We start from the raw sequence: 22,083 nt of genomic DNA on the forward strand, positions 1-22,083 counted from the left end.
GGAATACTGTTTCTAATGTGCATGCAATATTAATTTGAGACAAGCAAAACTAGCCATCCTGGTTGCAGAGGAAGTAGTATCTGGTAGGAATACATGGATATCCAGGAAAAAAGAAATTATTCATGGCATGAAGTTGAAACCAAGACCTTACATTGGCCTGTTTGCACATTTGTATCTATATTAGTCTCTTCCAGATACTAAGTAATTGGCCCATCATTTTAGGAAATTCTGAATTCAAATTTAGAATTACCTAGGGTCTAATTGATAGATTGTAATAATTTTTTCTTTTTCTGTGAGAGGGCATTGCTAGGAAAGTAGCAAATGACCTTGTTTAAGGTCATTTGTCCACATAAGTGCAAGTGAAATGCCATTGGCTGTAATTCTCTTTGATCTCATTTGTTGAGACTGGAAATAGCCCTAGGTTTTTACCATGGAGGTCTGGTGAGGAATGGCATATCCAGCAATCAGTAAGCTTGAAGGGTACTATTTGGGAAATCTAAGATTGGTGTTAGAATAATTATGCTCTGATCTAACAATTTTAGTAAGAAGGGAATAAAAGGAGAAGGGCCATTATGGGTGAGTGATAACCAGGGTCTATCTAACAGATGAAATCTTATAGTTGAATGTCATGAAGAGGCTGTTTAAGATGTTTGAATGCAACATTAACCTGTTAGTGATAGGACTGAGTGTAGTCCGTGAGTCTCTTGCAACATTTTGCGATGTCTACATGCATCAGGACAGAGTATAGTATTGTAGGTAAAATCCTGATGCACTTGGGCCTTCCAGTAACTAGTTCACAGGGAAATAAACAATGTGTTCTCTAGGAGTGGACCATATTGGCATAAGGGTGGGTGGGAGTACCTTTGACCAAGGGAGCTCAAGGATTTCTGAAAGTTTTGTTAATTTCCTTTCAAGATGTCATTGATTCTTTTCACCTTTCAGAAGTTTGTAGGTGATAAGAGCAGTGTGGTTTCTGAGTAAAGGGTAATACTTTAAAGAGCTTTTTTTTTTTATATATAATATTTCTTGTGAAGTGTGTGTCTTGGTCACTTGATATGAAAGTTTATATTCCCAAGATTGAAATCACAAAATTGACCAGCTTTTTAGCAACTGTAAAGATTATAGCTTTTTGGCAAAGAGATGTTTAAACTCACTCTGAAATTATATAGACATTCGATAACTAAAATATATTCAAATCTCATGAAAAGTGGAAGCTATATAAAATACATAGTAAGTGAGGTGTTCAAAGGGCCTTGGAAGCTTTGGTTCCTGGTCATTTCCCACATTCACAGGTTCTCTAGAGTTATGCTGTTGACAAGTCCATGTGACTTAAAATTGACCTCAGCTGTCTTTTTAAAGTTCCCCCAGCCGTGTTGATTTAAGATAGTAACCAATTTAACTGTACCATGATAAGTAGTTTCATGGAGAAATTTAGCTAATATCTATTTGAAACCATATAGTGCCACTACGCAGCTGTCTTGGGAGCACCAGAGATGATCTGAGTGAAGCTAGAACCACTTTTTTTCCCATTTTTCTTTTCAAAATGAGGAGCTAAATATTGATATTTTATAATGGTTTCTTTGAATTCCTTTAAGGATTCATCCTTTAAGAGTTTAGATAGGATCAAAACCGTTGTTAAGGCTGCTTGTTTGGCAAAATGATCTGCTGGAGTATTTCTTTTAGCTTCCATGTTATTTCTTTTTCACAGCAGCTACCTCTTTATGAAGTAAGAGGGCATCTAAAAGTGTGTTAAACATCTTGTCCATTTTTGATGGGGGTTCCAGCAGAGATGACCCTTTCTTTCCAAAGCATCCCAAAGTCATGGTTTTTCTAAAAAAACATGCCTGATATATATTTACTCTGTGGTCTTTGGCTATAGTAGACATGCTCAAGGAAGTGCAGTGGCTTTGCCCTTTGGGCTGATTTTTCCCTCGGGTAGAGGACTGCATTCTACAGGCAAGCTTAAATTGGTGTTAGCGTGTTCTGCTCCAGTTTCAAGTTTTGAGGTATGATCTGTCAACAAATAACATTAGGTCAGAGTTTTCAATGGGAGTCCTTAAAAACACTGAATGAGGTATAGCAAGTTCCTAACTGAGCTAAGAAAATGTTAAGGTTCCCTTCCCCTGGTGCAGGGAGGAGGGTGGGCAAGTCAAGGTGTCTCAGTGGTGAATAGTAGTGTGACGGGGAGAGAGTAACAGAATCTCATGGGAGGCTAATTAACTAAAGTGTTGTGTGTTCTCAGGCAGTAGTACTGTCTGTGCCGCATGACATGAGGAACCATGAGAAGAGAGGGGCGCTTATAACTAGTTAAGCAGAAGCAGTGAGTTTTGAAGGGGTTACCCCACAACAAGGGGACTATACATTTACAACCAGGTCAAGGTGATGAGTTGTTTTTGACTCTCATAAAGTTTAAGTTGAACCTCTAAGGACACACCCAGATTGCTCATATGCAAGTAGATGAAAGGATTTCATTTGGGGTTGCCTGTGGAGGTAGTGTGTTGACTAATCTTCTTCAGATAACAGAAGGTCTGTTTATGACTTAGACTAGTCTCAATCTCAGGAAAATTTGGCACTTGTTTGCCATATTCGGTTGTTAGAAACAAAATTCAGCTGAGTAGATGATTCATGAATCAGGCAGCCTCCCATCTAGCAGGAAGAAAGGAACTCCAAGGAGATGTACAAAACTGAAGACTTTTATAGACAGAAGGCAATGGATGCAGGATGCTATACTAGCAAACAACAGGTTGGTCATGGCAAGGTCACTTTCCTTTAGGGGACAGCAGGGGTCTATCAGGCAAGTTAACTCACTAGTGCTGACCAGGTGATGCCTGATTGTTTAGGATTCCATTGCTGAGAGAGCTTAAACTGTGATTAAATTAAGTATCCGTTTGGTAACGTGGGCTTAGCATAAGCAACTTCGTTATGGGCCTGTTGTCCTATTTTTAACAGTTAGAAATCCTCTCGATTGTTTTGTGAGAGGCCTAAGATGTTTGGATAGTCTACAGCCTTATCAGGAAAGAGCAATTTCCCTTCTTATATAGGTAGTAACCTCAATCGTGGATTATGTTTTGGCAAAATTATAATTGATCTTTTGAAACTTTATGTCCCTCTTTCGCTAAGGCTGAGAGCAAGTAAATAGAATCCTTTTTACAAGATTCCCTATCCTCTGAATAAAGCAGGAGATCATGTACAAATTGTATCAGGACTAAATTACAAGAGAAATAGACGTTTTAAATGTTGATTGAGGGCCTGGAAAAAATAGGAGGCTTCAGTGAACACCTGGGGTGTGACTCTCCCGGTATACTACTGTCCTCCCGAGGTGCAGACAAAAAGGAACGGTTTAGAACGGAAAAAGAGAAGGCTTCAGGTGTATTCTGATTGGAGGGTGTTGGATGGGGAGGCTCAAGGCAGGCACATTAGAAATGAATGACCTTGTGTAATTGGTTTGGGAGCATAATTTGTCTTCCTCTGGATTGTTCTTAGTTGGAAGGGGGCAGTCACTGACTAACTCCTGACCATTTGGGGCCAATTGCTCTAGAGATTATGGTTGACTTTCTGTGGGTGGTCACAGCAGAAGTTGTGGATCCACGTCCCACAGTCATGTATGGTCTGCCCATCGTGCAGACAGATTCATCTCTCACCATTTTGCTCCTGTAAATCTTCTCATATAATTTTCTCCAACTACATATAGAAATAATTGGAAAACAAATTGATGCATGAGGGAAGATTTTTGCAAAGTGGAAATGTAATGTTTTGCTAACCAACTACTGGCAGATATCTGAAAACCTGGACTTTTCTTCTTCATTCTATTAGAGTTAATTTTTTTCTCTGCAATTGTTTATGTTGTTACAGAGGATCTTGATGATTTAAGAATGGAGGGAGTAACTACCCTGGTACCTTCTGGGAACAAATTTAACCAAGGTCGAGCTACTCACTCTGCTGAACCTCAGGCCAAAGTCACACTGAACATCTGTTCAAGGTGTGCCAGGTAAAGCAAATAATAGGTATATCTTTGTATAAACATGATGTTGAATTTTTTAAATCTAAGCTTTTGATGCAATGCGTGTACTCTTCTGTGCTGACATTGACAAGGGAGTTAGTTGTACAGTTTATCCCTGTGCCCAATGCCACTCAGACCGACAATGAATCAAAGAGTTTAGATTGTCTTTACTTCACAGCCGGAGACTATTTTAAGACTTTCTGTCTCTGAATTTCATTTGCTGTCTGCCCTTCTGTTCCTTTTCAAAAGAAGATTCAAGGGGCTCTAAAAGTTCAAAGCCACTCTAAAGCACCTGCATAAAGGCCAGTTTGCCCAGGTACAGTTTTAGATCTGATATTATTGGCCTCTTAACATGCCCCACATCCTATTCACGTCCTGGAGAGAATTTAATCAGCTTGATGCCTTTCAGTTTTGGCAGCTGAAAGCAATCCTTGCATACACTGTATGTGGCCAAAGAAGTAGCTTAAGTTACTGCCAAGTCAGCTCCCAGTGCTGGTCTAGCAGAAACTCACCAAATAGCTAGAATTCATTCTTTTGTAGGAACAAAATCTCATTTGCAAAGAGGCTTTTAAGCCTGTTTAAACGATAAAACAAGCCTTCTAACCCTTATGTAAATGGCGCAGATTAGCAAGAACAATGCACTGGCTGGCCAGTTTTATCTCCTTTTCTTTATGTCTCTGCTGTTCTGTTGTACAGTTTGAGAGGGGATTAGTGGCTTGGAACTGGGTGGGGGGGAAGTGTAGGAAAATCAAATCAGATTTTTGTAGCTTTTCCTTGCCTTTGGAATTTTAATTTTAATTGTCATAGGCTTAGAAGAATAAAAAGAAATAAAAATAAATAGAAAATCAGGGGATATTATTTGAGACCATTAAGAGAAATGGCATAGCACAGTGAAAACACCAATGGAAACGTTGCTTCAGACAAGTAATATTTGCGTGGATTGAGTTTTCGATGAGGGCTGTGAACAAACCGGCTGATATTTATGTGATGATATTTAGGCATCGTGAGTGTGCAAGGTCGTCTATGGAAGAGTCGTTTGGCAGTTTAAAGGAACTTTGTAGTATATTTGTACATTTACAGTTTGACTGGAGAGGGGTTGGTGCTTGGTCCTTGGTCCTTCATATTATTTGTAGAAGACTGGGATATGAGGTGTTTTCTTTTTGAAAGGAAATCCTATGCAAACGGTATGTTTTAATGAAGTATTGAGGACTTGAATTGGCAAAGGGCCAAACCCATTCATAGCCCTAAATTATTTACATTTAGTTTCCCAGTGATAAGTTAGATTATAAATTACAGGCCACCTGCATTTAAGGTAAACTCCTAACTGAAAGTTTTGAATATTCAACTGAGTAATAATCAATTACATTTATTGTATTCTTTCTGTGTTACCAAAGTACACAGCTAGTGAGTGGCAAAACACAGTTTCAAACCCAAGCAATATAGCTTGACAGTCTGCCTGCTTAGTCGTTTTATTTTTTTGCTAAACACCAAGCTATTGTGTGAAGTTGAAGAAGGAAACCTAAAATAGTTAGAAATGATGAGCTACAAAGAGGTTTAGGTGTCTGAAATGCTTTGAGTTCATGATTGCCTTGATGGAGAATAAAGCAATACTGTACTTTCAAAAGCAAGATTGATTCAGGGAAATCAATGGGAGAAGTATGGTGGAAGACACTAGGCTGTTGAGTTTAGAGCAGCTGCTGTAGCCAGAGTTTAGAGTGGAAGAAAAACCTAAGATCAGTTGTCAAAAACTATGAGGAACCTGAAAAGTTACTCTATTTGCAACCTAATACTGTTTTATGATGCTGGCAAAAGACATGAAACTCCTGGGTCAGAGACCAAGGACTTACTACTCATGACAGTAACAACTGTCAGAGTATTAGCATTTTCATTGGCTCCCTGAGCCACAAATCTCATGGGATGACACACAGAGGACAGCAGGTTACAGTATATGAGAGGAACACTGAGTTTAGGAAACCTGCATATTTTATATGAAGTTAGCACTGCTCTAGAGAGAGACCCCATATCTGTCTTCCAAGGCTGTTTGCTATACACACATCCCCAAACAGATGGTTGGAAAGAAAGGCTGTCAGTGTCTCTGCTCATAAGATATGCAGACATGTGAGAGATTCATGGAGAATTGTCTCCCAGTACTATTTAGAGTGGACTGCCTCTGTGATGCACTGATGTAGTTATCAGAGTTTTCTGCAGTTAGTTGTCAAACATCAATTTGTGTTGCTGGCTCACCTCTTCTAGTTACAATAAGGCTCTTAGGACTGTGAGAATTAGACTTTTTAAGCCAGGGCTGAGCTGTTATCTGAGGCAGAAGTCAGAAACTGGAGGACTGTGGGTAGTGTCCAGTTTTGTATCCACATAATATTTTGAAAATACCACTGGAGGGAACCTTCAAGATGGCGGAGGAGTAAGACGTGGAGATCGCCTTCCTCCCCACAAATACATCAGAAATACATCTACATGTGGAACAACTCCTACAGAACACCTACTGAACGCACGCAGAAGACCTCAGACTTCCCAAAAGGCAAGAAACTCCCCACATACCTGGATAGGGCAAAAGACAAAAGAAAAAACAGAGACAAAAGAATAGGGAGGGGACCTGCACCAGTGGGAGGGAGCTGTGAAGGAGGAAAGGTTTCCACACACTAGACGCCCCTTCGCGGGTGGAGACTGCGGGTGGCGGAGGGGGAAGCTTCAGAGCCGTGGAGGAGAGCACAGCAACAAGGGTGCGGAGGGCAAAGCGGAGAGATTCCCGCACAGAGGATCGGTGCCGACCGGCACTCACCAGCCCGAGGCTTGTCTGCTCACCCGCCGGGGCGGGCGGGGCTGGGAGCTGAGGCTTGGGCTTTGGTCGGAGCGCCGGGAGACGACTGGGGTTGGCGGCGAAAACACAGCCTGCAGGGGGTTAGTGCGCCATGGCTGGCCGGGAGGGAGTCCGGGAAAAAGGTCTGGAGCTGCTGAAGATGCAAGAGACTTTTCCTTCCCTCTTTGTTTCCTGGTGCGTGAGGAGAGGGGATTAAGAACGCTGCTTAAAGGAGCTCCAGAGACGGGCGTGAGCCGCGGCTATCAGCGCAGACCCCAGAGACAGGCATGAGACGCTAAGGCTGCTGCTGCCGCCACCAAGAAGCCTGTGTGCGAGCACAGGTCACTCTCCACACCCCCTCTTCCGGGGAGCCTGTGCAGCCCGCCACTGCCAGGGTCCCGGGATCCAGGGAAAACTTCCCTGGGAGAACACACGGCGCGCCTCAGGCTGCTGCAACGTCACGCCGGCCTCTGCCGCCCACCCCACACTCCGTGCCCCTCCCTCCCCCCTAATCAGCTGCTCCTTTAACCCCATCTTGTCTGGGCCAAGAACAAACACCAGAAGGTGACCTACACGCAGAGGCGGGGCCAAATCCAAAGCTGAACCCCGGGAGCTGTGCGAATAAAGAGAAAGGGAAACCTCTCCCAGCAGCCTCAGGAGCAGCGGATTAAAGCTCCACAGTCAACTTGATGTACCTGCGTCTGTGGAATACCTGAATAGACAACGAATCATCCCAAATTGAGGAGGTGGACTTTGGGAGCAACTGTGGACTTGGGGTTTGCTTTCTGCATCTAATTTGTTTCTGGTTTTATGTTTATCTTAGTTTAGTATTTAGGGCTAATTATCATTGGCAGATTTGTTTATTGATTTGGTTGCTGTCTTCCTTTATATATATTTTTTCTTTTTCCCTTCTTCTCTTTTTGTGAGTGTGTATGTTTATGCTTCTTTGTGTGATTTTGTCTGTATAGGTTTGATTTTACCATTTCTCCTAGGGTTCTGTCTGTCCGTTTTTTGTTTTTTTTTTTAGTATAGTTTTTAGCACTTTTATTCATTGGGTGATTCGTTTATTGGTTTGGTGGCTCTCTTCTTTTTTTATTACTTTTTTATTTTAATTATTTTTATTTTAATAAATTTTATTTTATTTTATTTCTTTGTTTCTTTTTTATCCCTCCCTTTTCTTGTGAGCCATGTGGCTGACATGGTCTTTGTGCTTTGGCCGGGTATCAGGCCTGAGCCTCTGAGGTGGGAGAGCCGAGTTCAGGACATTGCTCCACCAGAGACCTCCCGAGCAATGTAATATCAATCGGTGAGAGCTCTCCCAGAGATCTCCATCTCAACACTAAGACCCAGCTCCACTCAACCACCAGCTAGCTACAGTGCTGGGTACCCTATGCCAAACAACTAGCAAGACAGGAACACAACCCCACCCATTAGCAGAAAGGCTGCCTAAAATCATATTAAGTTCACAGACACCCCAAAACACACCACCAGACGCGATCCTACCCACCAGAAAGACAATATCCAAACTCCTCCACCAGAACACAGGTACCGGTCCCTTCCACCAGGAAGCGTACACAACCCACTGAAACAACCTTACCCAATGGGGGCAGACACCAAAAACAACGGGGACTATGAACCTGCAGCCTGCAAAAAGGAGACCCCAAACACAGTTAAGCAAAATGAGAAGATACACAGCAGATGAAGGAGCAAGGTAAAAACCCACCAGACCAAACAAATGAAGAGGAAAGAGGCCGTCTACCTGAAAAAGGATTCAAAGTAATGATAGTAAAGATGATCCAAAATCTTGGAAATAGAATGGAGAAAATACAAGAAATGTTTAACAAGGACCTAGAAGAACTAGAGGAAACAAACAATGATGAACAACACAATAAATGAAATTAAAACTTCTCAAGAAGGAATCAATAGCAGAATAACTGAGGCAGAAGAACAGATAAGTGAGCTGGAAGATAAAATAGTGGAAATAACTACCACAGAGCAGAATAAAGAAAAAAGAATGAAAAGAATTGAGGACAGTCTCAGAGACCTCTGGGACAACATTAAATGCACCACCATTTGAATTATAGGGATCCCAGAAGAAGAAGAGAAAAAGAAAGGGACTGAGAAAATAGTTGAAGAGATTATAGTTGAAAACTTCCCTAATATGGGAAAGGAAATAGTCAATCAAGTCCAGGAAGCACAGAGTCCCATACAGGATAAATCCAAGGAGAAACGTGCCAAGACACATATTAATCAAACTATAAAAATTAAATAGAAAGAAAATATTAAAAGCAGCAAGGGAAAAGCAACAAATAACATACAAGGGAATCCCCATAAGGTTAAACGCTGATCTTTCAGCAGAAGCTCTGCAAACAAGAAGGGAGTGGCAGGACATATTTAAAGTCATGCAAGGGTAAAAACCTACAACCAAGATTACTCTACCCAGCAAGGGTCTCATTCAGACTCGACAGAGAAATTAAAACCTTAACAGACAAGCAAAAGCTGAGAGAATTCAGCATCACCAAACCAGCTTTATAACAAATGCTAAAGGAACTTCTCTAGACAGGAAACACAAGAGAATGAAAAGACCTACAATAACAAACCCAAAACAATTAAGAAAATGGTAATAGGAACATACATATCGATAATTACCTTAAATGTAAATAGATTAAATGCTCCAACCAAAAGACACGGACTGGTTGAATGGATACAAAAACAAGGCCTGAATATATACTGTCTACAAGAGATCCACTTCAGACCTAGGGACACATACAGACTGAAAGTGAGGGGATTGGAAAAAGATATTCCATGCAAATGGAAATCAAAAGAAAGCTGGCGTAACAATTCTCATGTCAGACAAAATAGACTTTAAAATAAAGGCTATTACAAGAGACAAAGAAGGACACTACATAATGATCAAGGAATCAGTCCAAGAAGAAGATGTAACAATTGTAAATATTTATGCACCCAACATAGGAGCACCTCAATTCATAAGGCAAATACTAACAGCCATAAAAGGGGAAATCGATAGTAACGCATTCATAGTAGGGGACTTTAACACCCCACTTTCACCAATGGACAGATCATCCAAAATGAAAATAAATAAGGAAACACAAGCTTTAAATGATACATTAAAGAAGATGGACTTAATTGATATTTATAGGACATTCCATCCAAAAACAACAGAATACATTTTCTTCTCAAGTGCTCATGGAACATTCTCCAGGATAGATCATATCTTGGGTCACAAATCAAGCCTTGGTAAACTTAAGAAAATTGAAATCGTATCAAGTATCTTTTCTGACCACAACGCTATGAGACTAGATATCAATTACAGGAAAACAACTGTAAAAAATACAAACACACGGAGGTTAAGCAATACACTACTAAATAACCAAGAAACAATAGAACTACCATATGATCCAGCAATCCCACTACTGGGCATATACCCTGAGAAAACCATAATTCAAAGAGTTATGTACCACAGTGTTCATTGCAGCTCTATTTACAATAGCCAGGACATGGAAGCAACCTAAGTGTCCATCGACAGATGAATGGATAAAGAAGATGTGGCACATATATACAATGGAATATTACTCAGCCATAAAAAGAAACGAAACTGAGTTATTTATAGTGAGGTGGATGGACCTAGAGACTGTCATACAGATTGAAGAAGTCAGGAAAACAAATACCGTTTGTTAACTCATATATATGGAATCTAAAAAAAAACAAAAAAAAATGGTTCTGAAAAACCTAGGGGCAGGAGAGGAGTAAAGATGCAGACAAAGAGAATGGACTTAAGGACATGGGGAGGGGGAAGGGTAAACTGGGATGAAGTGAGAGAGTGGTATGGACATATATACTCTACCAAATGTAAAATAGATAGCTAGTGGGAAGCAGCCACATAACACAGGGAGATCAGCTCCATGCTTTGTGACCACCTAGAGGGGTGGGATAGGGAGGGTGGGAGGGAGACGCAAGAGGGAGGGGATATGGGGATAAAAGTATACGTATAGCTGATTCACTTTGTTATACAGCAGAAACTAACACAACATTGTACAGCAATTATACTTCAATAAAGTTGTTTAAAAATAAATAAATAAAAATACCACTGGATTAATTACTCATTTACATGAAAGTTGGGGTTTCTGTCTTCTCTTCAGAATGCACACACGTGACAACACTGGGCCCACATTCTCTAATGGTTTTCCAGCTGCAGCTTCCCTCTCGGGTCCCTTAACTCCAGTTGTGCTTTAGTTCACCTCTGGTTATCTTTCCCGCTTCCCTCATTTACTCCATCTATCTGAAGTCTGTAGGTCTTTGTTTGTAACCTCTGATTTGTAGAAACCCTAGAACTCCAAAGATAAGCAGGGAATCAGTACTGCAGGGTGCAGGTTGAGGTACATGGCCAGGCCACTGGGAGAGGAATCTGGAGCCTAGAAGGGGCAGATCGTAGTCTCTCAGGGTTTCAGGTTAAGGGGTAGGGTATCAGGTTATGGGGTAGTCTGGCTGTAGTCTTACAGTGACCAGGTAATCCTTCAGAAGTCAGATGGAGTGAGCTGGTCAGAAGCCTAGCACTGTGGACTAGACCAACATGGAGAAAATGATTGCTTCATTTAGAGAACTGTGCCCATTCCCACTGCTCTCTTTGTGGGCACTGGTACCCAGCCTGGAAGATAATGAGAGATTATATGGGATTCATAGAGGGAGCCCAGACATTGGATTTGGGGCCTTGGACCAAGATTTAAGTCCAGATCTCCCTGGATTGGAGACAGTATGGTGCTAATGGATAAACTGGATAATTAATGTTAAGTTATGTCAGATACTTACCAACACCTTTCAAGAATTTACAACAAAGGTAGAATAGAAAGACCACCTACTTTCAAGTCTGACAAAGGGATCTAACATTCATACTCTAAATTATCTAGTATGTCATCTTGGGGATAATTATGCAAAGATGAAGAAAATCTGACCCCTTGTCTGTGAACTAGAGTTCGCCTGTTCCCAGAGATAACCTCTAAGGATGACTGAGAGTACTGAGCAGGATAATGTATGCAAAGGCAGCCAGCAAAGTGTTCCAGTGCATGGCTCTCAACGAACTGGGGGTTTCTCATCTCTTTCTCCCCACTCATTGGGATAATTACCATGTAAATACTTAAGCAGTTTAAAATACTTCAAGTTTTTTCCCCATCTTTTAGAAAGGCCCACATTAAAGTACTCAGGTATTGAAAGAAAAAGCCTCATTTTCCTGACATTCAGGAATTTTCTCCTGTGTTAGGCTTGTGACTGACCCGGGGAGAAAACTGTTGTCCATTGTCGAGGACAATAAGACAGTGTAGGGTGGCAGTGTTTTTGTTGGTTTGTTTCTTAGAGTTTCATGGTCAAGAAATCATTTTTCCCATAGAACTGGAGGGGTAAAATATAAGTAAGTTTAATAGATGTGTTGTGATCTTGAAATACTACCGTAGCCCCACGATACCCAAGAGTCACTGAGACTCAAGTGATGTTCAGAGTTTCTGCAAAGAACCCATCAATGATCAAGTTAGTGAAAAGAGGTGCAGTCTACTCTTTAAATTGTCATTTTCCTCAATCTCTTTTTTTCAAATACTGCACCGCTCGTGAGCTACTTACAGGGTCACAGTATCCAGAAGTGAGTTTGCATATATTTCCAGAACATTATTGCTCTTATCCAGCTGAGGGCGTACAGCCAAAGGCCACAGAGCCCTTCTCATTCAGAACCTGACTGGAATACAATGATCTGTAATGAGACTAATACATTCTGCTGGGAACGATTGAGAGATGTAAGATATACATGACCATTGGAAGGACTTCCGCTTTCCAAGAGATCAGAAAAAGAGGAATTCAGCCCACATTAAATTGCTGTGTAAAGTTTTATGTGCAACAAAGTGACTAAAATATCAAGAATGTCAAAAAGTTTATTGATTAGCATGGTTACAAGAAATAAAAAGATTACAATTTTCTTTTTCATAAATATTTCACACATGGTTAGAAAAGTGCAGATGGAAGAAAGCTTGTTTTCAAGCTGGAAAATTATTCCAGGGTAATATTACTCCCATACCTCTTAGCGACCTTAATCTGATGTGGACATTGCTGCAATCTGTGTGATTTAAACAAAGAGATGACATCATTTGGCAAGTGGAGATACGCATAGTTAATAGATGTCTGACCACCAAGATGTATGAAGATTCTAACCCAGAATATCTCAATTCTCCCTTCAGATCATAAAGGAAAGAAGCCATTGCAAAACAACAATTTTAAGTAAACAAAGAATTTTCTCTGTAGGATATAGTAGTGTCCTTCTAATTGTTGATTTTTTGCATTACAAGGTAGATTTTTAATATATTCAGCAAGTGTCTTGGCTTGACTTTTAGAAGCTTCTATTCCTATGGCTAAAAGTCCTTGAATAGCATGGACAAGATAAGTTTAATTTGTTGCCTAGGGGTCACACTAAGTCATATCAACTGAAAAGTAAAATGTCAGTAGGTCACTAATGCAAATTATCAGTAATTGTCAGAAGAACTTTTGTGGTTTTAAAAACTAGTGGTTTGCAAAATTGTGAGTTTCAAATTGAATTTCTCTATTAAATATCCTGAATTTTCTTTTTAAGATAACAGTTAAGATACCAATAACAAGCAGACAAATGCTGATACCAAGGCACTGAATTACTATTTCAGTGAAGTTTATAAGCCATTTTTCTGGAAAGACCACCCATTAATTCTGTCTACGCACTGCCATTCTGAGGAGTTAAATCTTGTTTTTGTGGACTCCTGCCAGGGCATTCCGGGTGGTAAGATGCTATTTGTTTTTGATTGTGCAAGTGTTTGCATTCATTCATGCCTAATATCAATAGTGCACAAAAAAGGAACGGAAAGCCATTTTAAAAGAAATTGGACTATAGAGAACATACAGTGATACTGGCTCAGAAACTACAGCAGGAGACTGTTAGGAGAAGCTTGTTTCCAGACAGCCTGCTGATTTTTCACCGATTTGCTTCATGTCATTGTACCAAAAATTGTTCGTCATTTCTCCTAAACACCATCTGCTTCTGCTTTATCAAATAAACATAAAACTAAACTCAGTAGAATTGGTGATAGGATGCTGAAGAAAAGAAGAATGTCAGAGCTTGTAAATGTGAACGAATTTCAAACTATACGTTTAGGATTACTAGTTGACTTGAGAAAACCTACGTAATTAATCATACATTATATTTTGTTTCACTTCCCTATGCATTTTTTCTTTTTTTTTTTTCAACTATTTTTATAAGGTTTATTTTCAGCAAGTTCCCATTGGAAAAAAGGGTGAGCAAAACTGACATAAACGAAAATGGATAAGGACAAAAAGTACTGCTATCATTTGTTTAAGGTTAAAAGTTTTCCATAAAATTGACTTCTACACCTGGAGGATTAAAGGTCCCGTTAGAGTGATGAATACAGTGCACCACCTACTGCCATGTTTTAAGTGACAAAAATGTTTAATTTGAACCGAAATGAATTTATGGAAGACTCACTCTGTGTCAAGTGCTGTGATAAACTCTGGAAATAAAAATTAGTACCGCTGACCACTAGGAACTTATATTCTAGCTGGAAACAGACTTGGAAAAAATAAGTGCAACCCAAAATGTCAGATGGTGATAGTGCTATAGAAAAAATAAATCATGGTAAAATGGCTCAGCTATGCAGCTGTGATTGATTGTTATTTTATAGGGGCTTTTGCTTTGGGAAAATCAATACCCTTGGAGAGATTGATATATGGTTTTCATTGTTCATTCTGTGTGAGAGAAGAAATGAGACCAACACACACCAGCCAGAAACTGGGGACCACTTCATCTCAGTTCTAATCACATTAACGTCACAGTTTTTCTTTTATTTATAAATTGATACAAGATCCTCCCCATCTTCACTTCTTGTAGTGGTTGCTTTGTGATTCGTAGGGGAGGGAGGGCCTCGGATGCAAGCACTTGGGTGCATATGCACACAAACACACACATAATCTAAAAAGCCATTTTCTTGTTATGTGACAAAGAGCTGCAGCTTTAAAGCAATAGAGACTAGGGTTGGAATCTCAGCTTGCCCACTGAACAACTTTGGGAAATCACTTAACATCTCTAAACCTCAATTTCTCATTTATAACATGGGGGTAATAATTTCTGCCCGTGGGATCATAGTGGACTAGAGTGGTTAGCTCAGTTTGAAGCAGAGAGTCTACTCGGGGAAAAAAGTATTTCAAGATAAAAATAATTATATACATTTCAAAAAAAAGTTAAATATGCATTTGAAATTCAGGGAAGTCACATTATGTGCTGAGAAAAGCAAAAGGAGCATCAAGTTCAAGGTCTATAAAAATGTTCAACGGTTTAGGGAGTAGAATATTACGGGTAATATTGGCTGATTTTGCACTAGATACATAGAAGTGTTTTGATTATAGAGACTTTTTCTCATCATTTTCCTCATAATTCCTCTCTCTGTGCCTGTACCAGTCTACATATTTATTTTATCTATCTATTCATCCATCCTATAAACCCTTTCCAAGACCATGATGTAAGAGACACTTGAAGGAAATGGATAGCAGGAGAGGCAGGGAAAGATGATCTTCTAGTCATCTTTGCTAAGCAGCAGCAGCCTTGAATGACAGCCAAAAACTGTGAACCCCACAGTCTGTATTAGTACACTGGTTTTCAAGTTCATACCAGAACACCTGAGGTTATTTTTTCGGCATCTCCATTTAGTTTGTCAAGCCTGCTGTGGTCTTCAATCAGGGTAACCTCTTTTTCCTTTATAGACTTTTTGGGCCTTTCATATCATCTGTGCTTTATAGAAGAGTCCTTTTGGGGAAAGCCGCCCAGAGAATAAGCATCTTAGCATTAGGGAATGGGAACAGCATATTGCCTGGAGAAAGTCAATGTTGTCAGTTTGCAGGTGGGAGAAGATTCCTAACTTTCCAATGGGACGTTAAGTAGTACCCATGGACTGGCTTCCCCACATCCTAACAGGTACAGTAGGGCAGCACACACAGTAAGAAGTAACTGTGTTAGAAAATCTAGGAACAAATAAAGTATCAATATTTGTTCTTGTCGATTCACCCTGCCTCCTTTACCCAGTGTGTCCCTGAAAAGGGTGCCTGAACCAGCTGAAGGAGGTGGACCAGCACACTTTATTCCTGTTCTTTTATCAGCAGATGGACATTGGGTTGTTTCCACTTCTGGACTATTATGAACGGTGTTGCTATGAATATTTCAGTACAAGTTTTAATGTGAACATACTTTTTCATTTCTCTTGAGTATATATCTAGGAGTGGAATTATTGTGGCATACGGTAATTCTGTATTTACTTTAAAGGAACTGCCAAACTGATTTCTGAAGTGGTTGCACTGTTTCACAATCCCACCAGTAATGTATGAGAGTTCCAATTTTTCAGCATCCTCACCAACCTTTGTTACTGTTCTCATTTAGTTTTGTTTTGTTTTTAATATTAGTGATCCTACTGGGAGCAAGGTAGTATTCCATTGTGATTCTGACTTTCATTTCCCTAATGATGTGATGTGGAGAGACTTTTCATGTGCTTATTGGCCGTGTGTATATCTTCTTTGGAGAAATGTTTATTTCAATTCCTTATTCAGTTTTAATCGGATTATTTGTCTTTTTATCATTTAGTTGTAGGAGTTATTTATATATTCTGGATACTAGACCCCTTATCAGATACATAGTTTGCAAATAATTTCTCCCATTCTGAGGGATGTATTTTCACTTTTTTAATGGTATACTTTGAAGCACAAATGTTTTCAATTTTGATCAAGTCCAACTTATCTATTTTTTCTATTGTCATGTATGCATTTAGTGTCATATCTAAGAAACAATTGCCTAATTTAAGGTTATGAAGATTTGTACCTGTTTTCTTCTAAGAGATTTATTTATTTATATAATGTATGGATACTTTATGCATCCATAAAGTACCTTTTTAAAAGAATTTAATTAATTTATTTATTCATTTTGGCCATGCTGGGTCTTAGTTGCTGCACGTGGGATCTTCTTTGCACCATGCGGGATCTTTTTTTAGTTGCAGCATGTGAACTTTTAGTTGCAGCATGCTTGTGGGATCTAGTTCCCTGACCAGGGATCGAACCCAGGCCCCCTGCATTTTGGGAGCATGGAGTCTTACCCACTGGATCACCAGGGAAGTCCCTCTTCTAAGGGATTTATAATTTTAGCTCTTATAGTTAGATTTATCATGCATTTTGAGTTAATTTTTATATATGGTATGAGGTAGAAATCTAATTTCATTCTTTTGCATGTGGATGTCGTTATCCCAGCACCATTTGTTGAAAAGACTATTTCTTCCACATTGAATTATTGTGACACCCTTTTCAAAGCCAAGTTAACTGTAAAAACTTCCTTGCTTTCGGATGTAATATCTTCAGGTTTATCTTATGCCTTCTAGCATCAGACTTGGGATCAGCCATTTCTCCAAGGATCCTTGTTTCCTTTCAGCAGAAAATTTGTAGTAAAGAATAGATTCTGCTCACTAGGGTGCATTATGGGAGTGGCATTGCTTTTTGGCCATTTTACTGAAAAAGATTAGGACATAAATGTACTTTATTAAATAAAAATGTCTATAAGACAGGAATTCACATTGATATTCCCAATCCAATTATAGCAGTATAGTGTTCCTACTTAAATTCTTGATTCTAAAATTGAAACTTCTTTTATTGAAAATCTTTACTTACAACAAACTATACAATTATTTATTTGCTGTACTAACAACTCAAGAAAATAGATCACAGATAAAATATAGGGTGCGCCAAAATTCTTAGTGCAGTTCTAAATTGTTACAGCTTAAAACTGCACTAAGACCTTTGGAATAACCTGTACAGAGTTATGCAAACAATAAAACTACTGAATTAGTTTTGGAAATTCTATGTGGTTTCTTTTTCTTTTAGATTATATTGATTACACCAAAGATTTGCAGTAAAGTTACTTGTTTTAGAGACTACAGTGTCACTAATTATGCCTTATTCTGTGTGGCAAGATAATAATCAATAGTCAGTGAATAGTTGGTTCTATTGTTTCAGTTCTAATACCCTAAAAGACTTCTGCTTTTAGCTACTAATCTTTTCTTGATGGAGATTGTCAACCACTATGAGGAGGAAGGGTCCAGCTTTAAATAGAGAATTGGAAAAATACTCTAAAATTATGTAACATGGTTTTATTTGGCCACCATCAGGTCCATCCACAATGTCTTAATACATAACTATACATTCAAGATTCATATATATTATTTTTGCCTGAATAAAACAGTTCTGTTTCATATTATTAAACTTCTAGGAATTTAGAAATAATAATTTAATTTTGAGCAATTTAGAATTACTATACCTTCATTCATTCAGTACTTTTTAACTTTACTAAATCCTGATGTATTATACAAAATTTATAATTTTACTTCTTTTTCTGATCCACAAATACATCTTTTATTATAATCAAACATACCAATTTATATATACATATAATATAAAAATCCAAATGATTCTTCCAATTTTTTTTCTCAGTGCACATCAAAGGCTCCTATTTTTCCACAGGAATATGAGGAAATACCATGATTTCTATATGATTTCTGTAGTTTTATATGAGTAGCAAACAACAATACAGATAAATGTGTTGATGCACTTCCAGTTTTGCCTAAAATTCTTTTGATTCATGGGTTAGAAATCACAATTTACTTTGTAAAGTAAATAAAATTTCAAGCATCTTAATGCTAATTAAGAATGTTACTAATATAAATTTTTTTTTTTTTTTGCGGTATGCGGGCCTCTCACTGTTGTGGCCTCTCCCGTTGCGGAGCACAGGCTCCGGATGCACAGACTCAGTGGCTATGGCTCACTGGCCCAGCCACCATGGCTCACCGGCCCAGCCGCTCCGCGGCATGTGGGATCTTCCTGGACCGGGGCACAAACCCATGTCCCCTGCATCGGCAGGCGGACTCTCAACCACTGCGCCACCAGGGAAGCCCTGTAATATAAATGTTACGTAGCCAGAGTATATAAACTAGAATCCAACTGATATTTAAAAGATAATTGGAAAATGTGTCAGCTATGATGCCTGTGGAGTATACCTCAAAAGTTTTCATGGAAAATTTTCTAAATAATCAACTTCCAGGTTATCTGGATTTTCTAGAAGCATTTAGATGCAGATGGTATTTGCATTTATTACACATTTCAATTACAGTATGTTTCATTGAAATCTCATATTTTATATTTACATAAAGCTTTAGCTTTATATTCAATTTCAGTGTAGAAATTTAAACTCTTATATGAAATCAAATGACATTCTCCAAATTCCCAGTATTATATTCAGCAATAACCATACCAATTACAACAAAGTAAGACACATAGAGCCATCCCTCAGTATCCCGGAAGATTTGTACCAGGACCTCAGCAAGGTACCAAAATTTGCAGGTGCTTAAGTCCCTTATGTAAAATGGCGTAGTACAGCCGGCCCTCCATATCTGCAGATTCCGCATCCGTGGATTCAGCCTTTGAAATTAAAGTAAGCCCATACATCACCCAGTTTCATTACAAGATAATCTTTTTCCTGTTGCCAATTAAAAGGCATTTTAATACAATTTTCTTGATTTTGACAATATGGAGGAGGGAGGGAACTCTACAGCAACAACAGCAACAAAATTTACAACTCAGTTTTTATCTGATAAGAGGGAGAACGTTTTTTATCCTACCTCCGTTTTATAGAATCTCTGCTTTGGCAGATTAGACCCCTAAGCTTGAGACCCAAGCCACTTTTTAATTCCTTTGCCTGTGACTTTTTCCTTGTTAACCTGAAATTAAATTGGTCTCTTGGAGTTTAAAACTGCTAAGGGAAAAATAGAATTATTGCTTGAAAAATTTAACTCAGATAGGATCATCTTCCTCAGATGCCCCAGGCACCGCTGCTCAGGCACTGCCGATCGTGCCTGAGAAACCGCAGAACTACACCTGTATTAGATCCTAAAGAGGGCCTCTCACAATCCACATGCATTTCTAGAAATCTGCAAAGACTGGGACCCATTGGTAAGGGCTTCTGGACAACTGTGAGAGCAACTTAGAGAGATCCATGTTGGGCACACTCCACAATGGAGCTCCTTCTCTGGAAACAGCACCCAAGATAAGTGCACAAAAACTAAATACTCCCCTGGACCTACTTCTTCCTACTCTCAACATCCCAATGCCTGAAGTGTGTAGAATTTGACCAGTGGTATCAAGAGCTGATAAGGAGGAGAAGATGGAAAGTGTTGAAGTGACAAAAAATGTCATGAAGAACTGTGTCTATGATGGCCATTCTGACTGGTGTGAGGTGGTACCTCACTGTAGTTTTGATTTGCGTATGTGTAGAGCTGATTCACTTTGTTATACAGCAGAAACTAACACACCATTGTAAAGCAATTCTCCAATAAAGATGTTTAAAAAAAAAGAACTGTGTCTAAAAAATATAAATTTAAGACCGTTAGCCTTTTGGCAAGAACAGTTCCTCAAAATGTTGACACATTGGGATCAACTCCATAGTCAATTAAATAAGTCAAATGATTTCACCCGGTTTTCCCCAGCTCTTGATGAGTTTACAGATGTCACTGTGGCTGTTCAGTTGTTTATTCATGGAGTCAATGCCAGGTTTAAAGGAGATATGGGGATGTATGTATACATATAGCTGACTCACTTTGTTATACAGCAGAAACTAACACACCACTGTAAAGCAATTACACCCCAATAAAGATGTTTAAAAAAATAAAAATAAAGTGACTGCAGAATTAGCCTCTGTGAATAGTCTGCTTGGACCAACTACAGGTACTTTAAGGAAAATATGTGAATCTATCACATGTTATTGAACCAGCAGCATCAGCGATGAATTTCACTTGCTTTTTCGGACTTAACCATCATCAATTATGTGAATTTTTGTCAGAAATAAAAGCTGAGTATTCTGACTTTCCCTGCTACGTAGCAGTTTGATGGCTTATCAGTGGTAAAGTTTTCTTGCAATTTTTTGAGCTAAGGGCTAAGATTGAAATTTTTCTGAATGAGAAGAATCATCCTCAACCGTTATTATTGAACACTGAGTGGCTTTGGAAATTAGCTTCTGCTTCCGACTTGATAATGTTACCTAATGAATTCAACCTAAAATTAAAAGGCAAAACAGCACTTATACGAAAACCTTATATTGTGTGAAGTCATTTTGATGACAACTAATGTAGTTTGAATCACATCATGCCAAGCTATTTTATATGCTTGTGAGTTAATATTAGCATTTGACAGTACCTAGTCGTGTGAAAATACATTTCAAAGATGAACTATGTAAGGTCTCATTACAGAATCAGCATTAACAGATGAAAATTTGCTATCATTTTTGATGAAAGGGAACCTCAATTTTGAGAAATATCTTCTCCCCCCCCAAAATTTATTGTCATTACTAGACCTGTATCATAGATTGTAATCAATTATTATATTTTGAATTTAATCACTAAAAACTTGTGGAAAAAATGAATTCACATCATTTTATTCACAAACACAGGTACTCACCCTGTCCATGTCCAAAAAAAAAAAAAAAAAAAAACATCTGTCTTCAAACACGCTTTTAAAATTCAAACTCATCAGATTTCCTGGTTATTACCATACATATTTTGGGTGTTTGAGGTCACCTTTCCAAACAGATAATCCTTGAAACCCTGAGATCCCTGAAGTTGTTTTTAATAAAACAGCCTTATGATTAATCTGTGATGTAGGCATTAGTCCCTCTAAGATATGAGGGGGTGGTCTTCTACTCTGTGGCCTTTTAATTTTCCTGAGAAGGATTGTACTCAAAGTTTTCTATTGCTTCTCTTTTGAAGTCCTTAATGAGTTTCTGTGACTTCTGGGTATTGGTGAGGGAGGCAAGTAAAGAGTTTTGTTTTTCTTTTGAAAGGTTTCTCTTCCTACAGATAGCATGGCTTCATCTGTCTAAGATGGAAGGTGGATATTTCAGGACATCTTGGTCCTGAATTAAACCAATGGAATCTAGTAGATTAGGGATGCATAAAGAAAGAGGAGGGCTGGGATGCTCTCCTGACACGAGAATTGAGAAATGCACTTAGAAACCTGATGTAGTTTAGGGACAAAAAAATAGTAGATCCATGTTTTTTTGTTTGCTTGTTTGTTTTTTTGTTTTTTGTTTTTTTTTGGTTGTTTGCTTGTTTTTCCCTGGTAAGAGAAATAGCATAGGTAATAGACAGCCACAGAT

At 38.8% G+C, this 22,083-nt stretch overlaps 1 protein-coding gene across 2 annotated transcripts in view; it reads left to right on the top strand.

Annotated features, from left to right (window-relative positions):
* The window catches only part of LOC309974341 (uncharacterized protein C8orf34), a gene marked incomplete at both ends in the record, with an annotated part of 325,219 nt that overhangs the window by 176,867 nt on the left and 126,269 nt on the right, over positions 1-22,083 (top strand). For both annotated transcript variants that reach the window (XM_082858974.1, XM_082858973.1), the window contains one exon: positions 3,853-3,988. In XM_082858974.1, the coding sequence (XP_082715100.1) occupies positions 3,853-3,988 (136 nt within the window). The remainder of the gene's footprint in view (positions 1-3,852; positions 3,989-22,083) is intronic.

Source organism: Leucopleurus acutus (assembly GCF_964270905.1).
Source record: "Leucopleurus acutus genome assembly, chromosome: 17".
In the NCBI taxonomy this organism is placed as follows: Eukaryota; Metazoa; Chordata; class Mammalia; order Artiodactyla; family Delphinidae; genus Leucopleurus; species Leucopleurus acutus.